The 13,930-nt window shown below is 38.6% G+C and overlaps 2 protein-coding genes across 2 annotated transcripts in view; both read left to right on the top strand.

Annotated features, from left to right (window-relative positions):
- LOC146454194 (CD209 antigen-like protein C) overlaps nt 1-13,136 on the top strand; it is a 38,621-nt gene extending 25,485 nt beyond the window's left edge. The window contains exons 4-6 of the mRNA XM_085095775.1: nt 10,908-11,000; nt 11,331-11,456; nt 12,346-13,136. Of these exons, the coding sequence (XP_084951901.1) occupies nt 10,908-11,000; nt 11,331-11,456; nt 12,346-12,752 (626 nt within the window). The 3' untranslated portion in view covers nt 12,753-13,136. The remainder of the gene's footprint in view (nt 1-10,907; nt 11,001-11,330; nt 11,457-12,345) is intronic.
- Nucleotides 1,874-4,314, top strand: LOC146454195 (ladderlectin-like). Its single transcript, XM_085095788.1, has 2 exons — nt 1,874-1,981; nt 3,877-4,314. The coding sequence occupies exons 1-2, from the start codon at nt 1,885-1,887 to the stop codon at nt 4,284-4,286; spliced, it is 507 nt and encodes a 168-aa protein (XP_084951914.1). The 5' UTR covers nt 1,874-1,884; the 3' UTR covers nt 4,287-4,314.
- Nucleotides 13,137-13,930: the final 794 nt, after the last annotated feature.

Here is a 13,930-nt window from a genome sequence, read left to right as displayed (position 1 = left end):
ACTAATTAAGTTGATGTACTCTGGAACTTGGGTGTCTGCCGGTGACCTCGAACCTATTATTGTTGGAACAGAGTGTTGGTGATGACAAGCTCGTGTTCAGAGCAAAATTACAAGGGTGGCGCCCATTGTTGATGTAGTTGCCAGTGCCTTGTCTTCCTATATCTCCTTTCCACACTGTAAAGGCTCTTGTAAAGGATACTTCATAGACGGCTTTGAGCAACTTCCATTATTTTAAATAGAGAAGACTGTGTTAGTTTCTGATAGAAAAAAAGTGTGGTGTGGGGTCGGTTGGGAATAAAAAAAATGTTTGTTTTATCAAATTGATTTACAATTGCGTAAATTTGCCACTTCAAAGTAGATTTGAATTCAGACGGTTTAAATGTTACACCTCCGTTAGAACAACTACAAGGTAACGTTCGAAACGTCAGCACTCAAATCTCCTTGCGGCCGCCAAGTTACCTTATAAACCAACGTGATTTAAGCAAGAATGTCGTTATTTCAGTTTTTGGTAATAATTACGCATCATAATGAAATTAGCTGCGCCGTGTAGGAGACTTAAAAGCTAAAAAGCCTCCAGACATTGTGTTTGTGGCCGCCATTGACGACACCCAATTGAGTTATAAATTAATCGATGGTACAAAACTTTGTAAAACCTGGACGCACTTCCATTATAAATTGAAACTTGAATAAATTTTACTTTGTCTCTTTGCCAATTCTGCTTTGTTCTTATTTTAAGGGAACAAGATGGAAACCAAAAAAAAAACGTGTTCTTTCTACTGCTTATCTCGTCACCAGTAGCCAAACTGGCAAAGGGGGATGAAGGTGAATATATATTATAATATAATTTTAAACTTATAAGCAAAAAACAAAGGGCATGAATATTAGAATGGGAATTACCTCTTTTTTTCATCGCTAGTTTGAAGAATTTTTTGAGCTTCGTGATAAAAGCACAAAGAATCCTAATCAGCCAAATGGAGATTCACAGTCCAATCTGCGACAGTTGTGATCATGACCCCCGGCGTTGAGCTTGAATAAAAAAAAAAAATTGATTGGACTAAAGAAAACAACACAGAATACAAAAAAAATAAATAAATAAAAAAATAAAAAATACCGTAATACTTAAAAATGTCACCTACCTACCTACATACGTTATTAAATACGTTGTATCGTCATTATGGAAGGACTACCGAGGGTTTCCGACAGAGTGTTCATAATAATGTTACGAAAGAATTCAAAAAAGTATATCTCCTTCAGATTACATTTTTGCTTATCCAGATAATATTTTGCAAACGGGTTACGTCAGTTTCTTGTACTTTTTCAGAAATGAGGTTCTTTGGACGTTCTTTACCCAGAATCACCAAAATTTGACCTGATAATAGGTGTGATTTCGGTTAATTTTTTTTTCAATTTGGAAATTGCCTAGCGTTTATACGCCATTGAGTTCAGCAACACAAGGCTATTAACTATACCCAGGTAACCTAACTATTGGTGTGTAGCAGAAGTGCCGTTTTCTCTTACTACCACTGAAAATTTTTAAGGTCAGTAGCCCAAGTATAGTAGAGAAAATAAAACAAAATAAATAAATATAAATGTAAAACAAGGTACCGAGGGAGTTCCATAGGGCAGGGCAAGCGTGTTAGTGGTAAGCTTTATGTGTTATGTATGCTGCAAATGGTAATAGTTAAGGATTTGTAGCTATCTCTCACATTTACTGTGAAGTGAATGAAACAAAAACATTTCGTCTTAAAGATTTTTTTAGGGTATTCCTTGAAAAATAGCAAATGCATTTTCAGTAATAATCAAAGTATTAATCTTCGTTACGTTTCTCAGAATGTTGTTCAATGTCCCCTTGCAGGTTTCCCTGAGAAAAACAAAGTCGCTGACATGATTAAGACACGAAAAGTCAGTATAAAGAAACAACAAGAAGATGTCAATAAACTACTTGAAAAAATAGTTGCAGCTATTGAACTTAGTTGTGGAGGTAGATACGCTTGTGAAGTCAATTCCGTAAGAATAAGGAATAATAGCCTTTTCCAAGTAGCGGTAGCTGAAACCAGCGGCACCAAAAAAGAAATGGGGCAAAAATGCATTACCCTACTGAATTAAGGCTACTTTAAGGGATTTTCATGTTTTTTGTTGTTGTTGTTTAGTTTTATTTTGTGTTTTGCGAGAAAGAAAGTACTTTGCTGATTAAACAGGCGTTTTTCTTAAATCAACGGTGAGTTCGGACATGCGTACAATTGAAACTTTGTCAATTAAAAAAGCAGGGAGCATATGCTTTCCTGAATTTTTTGCGCTGATCCCTTTGATTTCCCACGTTACAAACGTTGTTGACGTCTTTGCTACTGACCAAACGTTTCTTAACTCTATGTAGACCAAACTTCACAAGTATGATACCCATGACAAAAACAGCAACAACAACAACAAAAACAAACAAACAAAAGAGTTGGATGTTAGATAGTCACTCCCAGATATGTTTCCTTTGAGATTCTCGACAGGAAGTGATGACGCCATTTTTCGAGGGAATCAAGTCCCGGTTTAAAAATGGCGGCCAAATTAAACCAGCCAACTTGCATGTCGTGATTTTCCCCGAACCTCAAACAATAAATGAAACAAAAAACAGGAAAATGATGTAAAAGTATAAAATTTAGCTAACGAATGTTATTTTTTGCACATTAAAAGTATTAATCTTTCGATTAATGAAAACCTGTTGATCAAAAATTGGTCATCATGTCATCAAGGTCACGAGCATGCCCAGAATTTGCCACCCGCATAGAAATGTGCTTCCTCCCACGTTCCCGGACTTACTTGGTTTCCATCGCTAAGAAAATGAAAAATCAGTGCTCATAGACAAACTAGAGAAACGATGGTAACTTTTCTTTTAACCAAACATTTTGAGCAATCCAACTGGCCGGGGAAAGGTAACGACCCCCCCCCCCCCCCCGTCTTTTTTTAATTTGATAATATCGTATTTATTTTGTAAGTAAGGAGGATGTTGTTGCTCGGGGAACAAAGCGACCCCGATGATTTTTGTCATTTACATTTTTTTATTGTTATTCCGGCAAATTCCACCCCCCATTTTGAGCTTTCCTACAATTTATCTGACAAGAATTAGGATGTATAGCCCATTGATCAGTTAATTGAACAGTTTCCGTGGCAACATTTTTCAAACAGTTGCTGTTTTTTTATCCTTATCAAAAAATATAAAGTTACCCATCAAGTTTTACATTTTTACAGCATTTTATTGTTTCTTTGTTTGCTTGTTTACTTTAGAGCCTGTTTTGTTGGTCCCCTGTAGTAATAAGGAAACGGATCAATCATAGACGAAAGCTGTGCAGGAACATGAATTATCTCCGAAATGACTCACCCTTTGCCCCGTATCCCGGGGCCTGACCTCACAAACTTAAAAAGAAACTACTATCCTCAACAGAGCTAAAATAACAGGCTTAAAGCATGTATCTGGTTCAATAAAACTCCTCGTTCTTGCTAAATTAGATAGATGATTTCTATTTTCATGGTGGCTGAGTTCAATCGTTTGTCTCACGATTGAGACAGATGTAGATCGAGATGTTTCCACCGCTAGCCATATGGTGTCGACTGACTGCGTAAAAGTATAAATCGCACCTTGGTAGGTGTACGTTGATTGGCGCTTTTTGATCCTCCCTTAAGCTGCTGTTGATTGGAAGATTGCAATCTTTGTCGTTCGGACTAGAAATTGTTCCCTCGGCGGTCTGTCTTGGTACCGATCGGCTGTTGTGTTGCTTGATCGTGGGCACCCACGCTTCTGGATTCCAGAACCGTGGATGACGGTCACAATGAAGAACACTCTGCATAATATTTTATTTTCATATTACTCTTTTTTATGTTGTCCAACAGGCTGGGTTTCAGATGGAATTTCTTATTACTATATGATGAGTTCCAAATTCGCAAAAATGACAGACGCACGACAACAGTGCCAGAATCTTGGAGCAGACCTCCCCATTATCAGCTCAGCCAAAGAAAACAACTTAATCCTCGATCTGCTCGAGAAGGAGGGCAAAAAATGGGCATGGCTGGGTTTACAGCGAAATATCAGTGATTTGGAATTCTACTGGGTTAATGGATCAGAACTAAGAGGAAAGTATCAGAATTGGAGTGACGGGGAACCAAACAACAGTGGGGGACTGGAGCATTGTGCCTATATAAAAGGACACAGGGATATCAACAAAGGGCAGTGGAATGACTGTGGTTGCGAATTTCCATCAGCTCGATTGAGCCCTTCAGTTGTTTGCCAGAAAACCATCTGAGATGGCCAGTTGTCTCTTACACCAAAGCTGGAGGCCTGAATTGCATTGGAGACTTGATTAAATAGTTAAATCGTATTGCATTGCAATTATCGCCAGAAAAGCGAACCCATATCGTAGAAATCATGATCTGTAGTAAACATTAAGCATCAAAACTGCTTTATGCTGTGATCTCTGATCGTTTTGTTATTTTTGATGCATCATACGTGCAACGCTGTTTGTTATATTAGTTTATCATTGTTATTATCCTATCTCCAGAGATCCTGATCAAATAAACTCGTATTTATATTTGATGCAATTTTGTAGTAACTTGCATTGAGTGGATTATCACATCTCTTTATGGGAACCGTATTCCATCTATTTTGTTGTGATAAGAAAAAAATATTTGCAGTAACTTTTAGATGGACAAAGATCGCAGTCCAGGTATTTTAGTAACTGGAAGAAAGATTATAGGCAGTGGCTTGCTTTCTGCACCGCAGAAAAAAAATAATTAAGGACGATGATGCCTCCTTATACAGAATTTTGCGAGGTTTATGAGTTGTACTATGCAGGAAAAAGTAGATCTAAGCGAGGGCTACTGGAAACAAACAAACAAACAAACAAACAACCAAAAAAAAAAAAAACGTTGGAGGAAACAACTCGAAAACCTTGAAAATACATAACAATATATAGCATCTTTTCTCCAAATTAAGTTTATTCTCTCGGAAAATTGTGTAGCTAACTACCTTAAATGCTCGTTCGTGATTTCAACAACCCTTGCAATGATCTACGTTTCCGGCATCTGTGGGAAAAATATATTTTTGTTTTACAAGTTTTAAAAAAATATTGACGTAAAGAGATACATCTTTCTCTGACCATCCCGAGATGCACAGAACAGTATAAATTTGAGGCATCGCCCTTAATAAAAAGAAATACTCTGCAAGGTTTGGACCATAAAGACAAAAAAAATCTATCTCCGGATGATCAAATGTAAGCAATTTTACAGAATTTAGTAGAAAGTGGGAAGTTTGGCTAAGTTTAATGCTCAATGGAACTTGTGCTCCGTCAAGGCCTTGCTTTGTGAGGAGCCCAAGAAAAAAACCAACGGGATCCCTGTCCTCCTAGCTGTGCCGACACTGAATACCGCATCGGTTTCTGAGTGAGCGTTTGGATGAAACCTGTCTCTCCAAAGTCTCTATGAATGTATGAATTCTATAAGAATTGATAGCTGGTAATTTTTGAGGAATTTTTCTAATATATTTCGTAACAAAAAAAGTTAATAAAATCATTCGATTTATAAATAATAGCTCAATATTGAATTACTGTTTGAACAATGCTCACATGTTTTCGATTAGGAAGATAACGACCTCGCGGTACAGAGAGTTACTCTAATAAGGATACCCCAAGGTAAACGATGCAGAGGCAGTTACAAGGCGATATGGTGGAGATGAATTTGAATTTGAATTACATTCACCGTCAAATCATTTAGACGGCAGACAGCAGGACGACAGCGGTGCAATAACTGTGTAGCAATTCCAAAGGACCCTGATAAAGCCAACATTAAAAATTTGCTTATCCCTTTCTCCAAATGGCAGTTTAGTATGGAAATGTAGAGGAGATGGCCTTTGAAACACAGATACAATCATCACACTTTATAAACGTAACAGGCATCAATCAATCATGTGAGTCCCAGAAATGAATAATTTCTTTACTAATGAGCTTTTATACTCCGATATTAGAAGGTGTCTTAATTAATGAAGACACTGAATTTTCTGAACACTAAAATTTCTGAAGACGCTTAACGTAAAAACTGTAAATATTCATCCGTTTTCAGAATAATAATAAGGGCTTGGAAAAAAAATTATGAAAAGGAAAATTACAGATCACAATAATGAAGACACTTTTGCAAATGAAACATTATTTCCATAACTTTGTTGCACGAATTCAGTGTTTTCCTGTCTGTTTCAGTTCTGCGATTCTGCATTTATGACAAAGTTTTTCCAGATTTATCGTTCTGTTAAAAACACTAAATCAGCCTAACACAGAAAGGCAGCGTTAAGATTTTAATCGCGACTGATTAACAGAAGGTCGCCTGCAATCAGGCCTCATTTGGCAGATCATCACCGTCTATTTTTTATTGCAAAATCGAATCTGTTGTTTTAAGGTTTGAAATTAATTGGGCTCTATCTCAAAAAAGAAAGATTATAGGTATAATATGTTTTAAATATCGCTTGGTGACAGTGAAAAGTACTCGCAGGTCTTGAAGCTTCACCCTATCGTTGATGACTGGTTAAAAAATAAACCTGTCTAGTTGGTACAAAATGCGAGGGAAAAAAATACCCAACAAAAGTGAATAAATTAGTTTCACAGCAGTGATAGACTTCATATTTATTCGCTTGGATAAAACCCGTTATTATAAGCCCTATTGAGTCAAGTACCACCACCTGTCTCTCTATCTTTATTAAGTTTACCGCTCGAACAAACCCCCCTCCATGAGGCATGGAAGTAAACAAGCTACCAAGGGTTTTAGCACTTTAATTTACTGATTAGTATAATAGTGGAGGTGTTATACTGAGTGAAAAGAAAGCAATAAATGGAACTAATTTGCATCGTGATCAATAGACGATGATATATTTCTTGGGATGTTGGCCAAGATAGTGTTAGCCTGAAAGCATAAGCTAGACAAATAATCGCCTTCATCTGTCCATTTTACAGCATTAAGCTTAGTACATGTCCCTAAGCAGCTGCTAATTGTCTACGTTATTAGTCTTCTGTAATACTTCATTGAAAAGCTCTTTATTCAAGGCACGTAATTGAACCCTTCTAACTAACATGTTCAAAACATCTCTGGCTGACGGTTAAATTTTGTCTGTAGAGTTTGATCCCCGACTCCGCTGGTTGTCAAGGTATGTCGTTTAGCCAGTTGCCTTGCACACTCATGAAAACAGAAACTTGTATAACGGGCAAAGTTAAATCCATACAGAGCATTTTGCAAATGATCAGTAATATCGAGTCTCATGATTTAACAGCAGGATATATGTTTTTCTGTGTCCCATTTGAACATTTTTTTTTACTTTTTAAATGTCGTATTATTGGAAAGCATTTGCTTAAATTTCTACCAGCAGAGCAGACTCCAAAATATATGTTCTTGTGAGGTTACACATACGCAACCTTTAGCATGGAAAGGAAAAAAAAGGATTTTCGTTTTGCGAGGGTTTGCAAGGCTGATCCACATGAATTGAAAAAAAGACCATTCGTAAAAATATCGATCGACGAGTCTACGTATTTTTCTTAACCTTCGTGTGTGCCATCAGGAGGACCCAGTTGTTCCACCTGTTTAAATACTTGTTCAGAAGGGCTTAGTCACCTCTGAAACTCGATTTTATGGGGGTGATAAACAGTGCTTCCTTCAGCAAATGTCACCTTAAATTTTCGAAAGAAGTTTGTTTAAAATCATGCGAAATATCGCCATCACAAAGTCTTGGAAATCCAGCACCTGCACGAAGTTTGGAGGAATAAGATTCTGTTCCCTTGCACTCTCTGCTAGTTAAATTAACGGCTAAAGAATCCGAACAGATCAATCTGTGATAGCTTGCACAAATGTGCCCCAAAATGAAATGAATCTGTTGACTATTTTATTTTTAACCCATGTTCCATGCCACTCATGAATATTCTTGTCAATTTCAGACTGAAGCTCTTAGCATTGACTGTTTTCAAACTTGACAGCTCTGACATTTATACTGACCGAAGAAACGAAAGACCAAAAAATAATATCATTTCCTAGTTTAGAATAATTCTAAGTTGAAGCCTTTAAAATTAACACAAGTTAAAACCGAAATACAGAAATTACAAAAAAAAAAAAAAAAAATGCACATTCCAACATCTATTAGATTTAACTGAATTTTGCGCTTTTCATCGTGTTACCTCGCGCAAATGGAGTGCCGCCGTAAATTGGAAAATGTATCCTTTTAAACATCTTGCTAATTAAGAATTTGTTCATTTAACTCATCATTTATTCCGCGGAAAAAAAAAATATCCCGACCTAAGATGCCAGTAATATATGGCCTATATGTGCAGGCTAAGGATAATCAAAATCTGGAATTTCTAGAGAATTTGCATGCGGCTCCGCAGGCGTGATCTGTTGGTTCTGGTTTGTTAAATATACATGAGGTGGTGTGGTCAAGCCTTACTACTAAAATTTGATCTTTATTTTTTATTCGAACTCGCTTGGTATTTAAAACGAATGGATGGCTGGATCCTCGCATGCGAAGATGAAAGGAAGAAAATAGGTATTTTACAATCTCACTGGTGGCTAAGCAGTCCTATACGTGAGGTGCAGATCCTTTGACAATGCGGACAGGTGAAAGCTGTCACTGATGAGGTTTGTGCAGCTGCCCTTTCTTTCCGTCGCCTGCGTTTTTTTCTGTGCAGCCCTCATTCAGTCTCGAACTTGTGGCTTGCGTTCCTTCTTCTTTATTTTTTTTTTTAGTGAGCGCCAACCAGCCCACTCGGAAGCTTTCAGCTGCCAACCATAAAAAGTTGACTCCTTAGCTGGTTCTTGAAGCACTTCTGTGGGAAACCATGGTCGCGCTTTCTATCTTTGAGTCCACCAAAGAGGACTGCTTTTGCCACCATCATTGCCACATATTCCGCCCAGCGCAACTGAAGTTGTACCAAGATAGATTCAATGCTTTGCAGGTATACCCTTTCAGGTGGAAAAGCTTTTATGGGTACGTATTCTTGCCATTGAATTCCAGGAATGGCCGGCAAGCAACGTTGATGGAAACGTTAAATATAATCTGACGACGGTAAAGTACCCAGGTCTGTGCACCCTACAAGAGCGTAGGTATGATGGCAGCTCTTAACACTTGGAGCTTAGTAGAAAGGCGAAGAAAGCGGTTCTGCCAAACTTTCTTGAGCATTAGAATACCAAACCAACTACTGGCCTTCGACAAGCGATTGCCTAGGCCTTTGGGAACTGTATAGTTATTCGATATTATCCTACCGAGGTAAGTAAAATGCTCCGCTGCGTTGAGAGATATGTCATCAATACTGATCTTTGGAGGACTTTAAAGGTTCCTCTCAGGGGACATTGGTAAGGTACTTCAGTCTTTTTCAGGCTGAAGGTAAGCATGAAGATATTAGCTGGTTCACGAAACCAGTTGACAATGTGTTGGAGATTAGTATCAGTGTGGGCAAGGAGGGAGCAGTCGTCACCGAACAGCAGTTCTTTAATGAGCTCCTCAACTACCGTTGTTTTGTAAACAGGCTGCCTAAGTTGAATGGGCTGCTATCTATGCGGAAGCGGATGCAGATACCGTCTATCAACTCGTCCTTTGCCTCACGCAACATTATGCTGAAGAGGATGGACATCAAGGAGGATGTACGGACACACCCTTGCTAGACGCCGTGTGAAATATAGAAGTTTTCTCACAGTGACCAATTGTACATTACTTTTCCCATCTGGTCATTGTGGAGCTGACGGAGGATGGCGGCAAACTTTTAGTTAGGGGGCACCTTGAACGCGACAGGACCTAACAGCGACCATCACGACTGCCAGTATCATCAAAAACGTTATATTTGTCCAGGATCTGTCTCAGTACAAAGTTCATATCTGTGGCTCTTCTATTGGCTCGGAAATCGCCTTGCCCTCCTGGAGTGTTTTCCGCAGCTAGACAGCAAGACACGGGCCAAAAGCTTGCCAGAAACAGAAAGTAGGATGATGCCACGGTAATGCAAACTTTCCTTTTTGTCTCCCTTGTTCTTATATAAGGAGAAAATGGCTGAGTCTTTCAGGTCTTGTGGTAACGTTTCCTGCTTCCAGCACGTGGCGAGCAAATCATGAAGTCTGTTGAGTACTGCAATTCAGCCATGCTTGTGTACTTCTGCTGAGAAGCCATTGACACCTGGTGATTTGCAAATTTTTAGTTGAACTATGGATTTCTTGGTCTCTGCCAGGCTGCGAAGGTTATCTGAGTTTTCCTTTAATTGGTCACTGAAGGGTCTTCCATAATTCTCAGACCAATCTTTCATAATAGCTTCTTTATCAGTTACAAGGATTATTCCGTTGGCCAAACGAAGTGCAGGCGGCCTGAAGATTAATTTGGTGTGAGTGTCCATAAACAGCCTTAAGAATCTCGTAGAATGAGCGCATGTCCCCGACGTCATCATGTTGCTGTTTATACAGCAACAGCTGTCCACCACCACCACCACCACCATCTCTATAAAGTCTATGCACTTTGGACCTTACAGATGAAGGTGACTTTAGAGTGAATAGGTCTGTGAATGCTGTAGCAATCCGTCAGTTCACTAGTGTGTAGAATAATAATATTCCTTATATCCCTCTGGCTTTCAAGAATGTAACCAAGAAGCTGCCAGTGTCTGGATAGTGGGTGACTCCGGGTGGTCTTCGACCTGCCTCTTTATTACAACTGAGTGTTGGCGATGACAAGCTTATGTTCAGAGCTTATGTTCAGAGCAGAAATTGCGTTTGTTGCCGTCGTTGACGACAATCGATTTATGCATTACTTGATCGATCGTACACAACTTTGTCAATCTTTGACTAACTTTCGTCGATCATAAATTTGCACTTTATAATGAATTTCACTTGCCTCTTTGCCAATTCTGCCTTTTTCTCATTTCAAGGAAACAAGATGGAAACCAAGAAAACAGTGTTCTTTCTACTGCTTGTCTCGTCACCAGTAGCTAAGCTGACAAAGGAGAAGGAGGAGGATGGAGGTGAATATTCTACGATATAATATGAAATAAGGCAAGCCAATGCAGTCGGAGGAAAGACAAGCGTGCTATAAGGTGTTAAGCGTGCTAATAATAGTAACCACACTAACTACCATGTGAGTGTGGCAAGTGATTAAACAAAACCCTGTGTCAATCATAACAACAAATTCTTTTTGCACTAAAAGTCAAAAACAAACCAAAAAAGCAATTATGTAGTCAGAAATGAATGTTTCTTTTTTTTTAAAGATTTATTCAGAGTAATAAGTAAAGGAAATAGTCCAAATTCTCATCTTCGTTACGTTTCTCACAATGTTGGTCAATGCCCCATTGCAGCTTTCCCTGAGGAAAAGAAAGTCGCTGACATGATTAAAACACAAAAAGTCAGTATAAAGAAAAAACAAGAAGACGTCAACAAATTACTTGATAAAATAACTTCAGCAATTGAACTCAGTTGTGCAGGTACGTAAGGAAGTAAATTTTCCGTATATTATTAGGAATAAGGGTGATCTCCAAGAAGCTGTAGCCAAGAAGTCAACGATTGAAAGCAACGGCACAAAAAATCTCCCAGTTCCTCTTTCTAATTACATTGTTTATCAATAGCTTCCCAGCTTTCCAAGAAAGAAATGAAAACTATTATTGATTAATTGCTTAATTTCAGCTGATTTATTAAATCATATCCCACGTTCAAGCAAAAGAAAAAAAAAAGGAAACAATTTTCTACTCGCCTTTGCGGTATCAAACTTTAAGAACTAGGAAAACAGCTGGAAACCGTTCGATTTCTTGCGCTCATCTCTTTAAATTCATTCACCTTTTGCAAACCTTTCTCAAACCGATAAAGACCCCACTTCACATGGATGAAAGCTATTGTAAGACGACCAGGATGATGAATAGTAATGTCAAAATATGATTCCTTTGAGATCGTCAAAGGGAACTGATGACCTCATACGACGTGGGAATTACGTCACAATTACAAACGGCCAATCCTGCAGGCTAAGGCGCTTAGGGAGCAGGGATGGCGCAGTGGTGAGAACACTCGACTCCCACTAATGTGGCCCGGGTTCGATTCCCGGTCTCGGTGTCATATGTGGGTTGAGTTTGTTGTTGGTTCTCGTCCTTGCCCCGAGGTTTTTTCTCCGGGCACTCCGGTTTTCATCCCTCCACAAAAACCAACAATTCCAAATTCCAATTCGACCTGGAAACAGTGGAGAGAAGAGCCACTCCGTGGATTTCACTTAAATTCCTATTTATTTATTTATTTATTTATTTATTTATTTATTTATTTATTTATTTAGTCTTGATGCATATTTTATATTTTCATATTCCGCCTTTTTTCCACGTTGTCTACCAGGCTGGGTTTCAGATGGAATTTCATTTTACTTTATGATGAGTATCAGATTCAAAAAAATGACAGATGCACGACAACACTGCCAGAATCTTGGAGCAGACCTCCCCATTATCAGCTCGCCCAAAGAAAACAACTTTATTGCTGATCTGCTCGAGAGGAAGGGTAAAGGTTGGGCATGGCTGGGTCTCCAGCGAAATCCCAGCGATTTGAAATTCTACTGGGTTAATGGATCAGAACTAAGAGGGAAGTATCAGAAGTGGAATGACGGGGAACCAAACAACAGCGGCGGAGTCGAGAATTGTGCTTACATCATGGGACAAGTTAGTCATATAGGAAGGTGGAATGACTGTGTTTGCGAACTCGGGGTAGCTCGACAGAGCCCATACATTATTTGCCAGAAAACTATCTGAGATGACCAGTTAAGTCTTATACCAAAGCTGTAACCCTGACTTCCATTAAAAGCTTGATTAAATACTAAGAACTGGCGCCTCTGGTGATATTCAATGTAATGGCATTGCAGGTCTCGCGGCAAAAGCGGACTTATAACTTAGAAATCATAATCTTTATTAAGCATGCGCAATAACTATTTTAAATACTTAAAAATTAAAACACATTAAAATGTCAAAACTGCTTCATTGAGTGATTTTAACCGTTTCTTATGCTTGACTTATTATACGTATAACTTTGTTGGTATTAATGCTTTATCATAGTTATTCTTTACATGTCTAGAGATAGCAAAACCTCGTCAAATAAACTTGAATTCATACTGGAAGTTTAGGATGGTTAGGAACGAAACGGACCAAAAATCGATCTATCCTCGGATAATCATATTTAAGCAATTTTATAGAACTGTCTGGAAAGTGCGAAGTAAGCTTAAGTTTAGTCAGCGCCATTGTGATCCATGTGCTCATAGCTGGTCCGATAATACCGCATTGTTTTCTAGGAGAGGGTTTTGACGAAACCTGTCTCCCGAAAGTGGCTATTCTTCGTAATTTTTGCGGAATTTGTCTAATATGTTTTTAAAAAGCTAATAAAGATTTAAGATAATAGATCAATGTTGAATTTCTGTTATCATGGGGAACGCTGAGCTCGTTCATTTTTTATGTTCGGTCCTACACTTCCCCGACCTTATTCCCAAAGCCCCAGTTGAGGTCCTCCAATATGAGGGTTAGGCCTGGTGTTAATATATGCACCCTGTCAAAGTAATGTAGGTTATTAATATGACCCCAGCGGACTCACTTTGTGTGTGACGGTGACGAATTGAAAGCTTCTGTTTTTTTTTTTTTTTTTTTTTTCGCGCAGTATTTCATGTCTTCACACCAAAACCAATACCGGAACTATTGGAATAGCCGGACGTTATGGCCGACTAGGAGATTCATGCAAGGTTGATAAAATTCGTAACTGTGATCTTGAGCTTATTTTTGTTGTCATGCGGAGTAGGATCTTGAACTTAAGGTTGTGGTTTTGGAGAGGGGTGAGGAAAAGTTGAGACTTTTTGACCCTTTTTGTTGACCACTTTTAGTTGTGGTTTTATAGAGGGGGGGGGGGGGGGGGAGAGAAGATGAGACTGTTTGATCCATGCTCTCCA

This window comes from Pavona decussata, unplaced genomic scaffold (genome assembly GCF_977016875.1).
Source record: "Pavona decussata unplaced genomic scaffold, jaPavDecu1.1 SCAFFOLD_313, whole genome shotgun sequence".
Lineage (NCBI taxonomy): Eukaryota > Metazoa > Cnidaria > Anthozoa > Scleractinia > Agariciidae > Pavona > Pavona decussata.
Note: the sequence above shows the minus strand (reverse complement) of the source record. Positions and strands in the feature narration are given on the sequence as shown.

What these genes read in the sequence shown, in the direction of transcription:
- LOC146454195 (XM_085095788.1), top strand. Translation starts at nt 1,885, where the DNA reads ATGATTAAGACACGAAAAGTCAGTATAAAGAAACAACAAGAAGATGTC. An exon ending in TATTGAACTTAGTTGTGGAG is followed by an intron (nt 1,982 to 3,876) that starts GTAGATACGCTT and finishes GTTGTCCAACAG; the next exon opens with GCTGGGTTTCAGATGGAATT.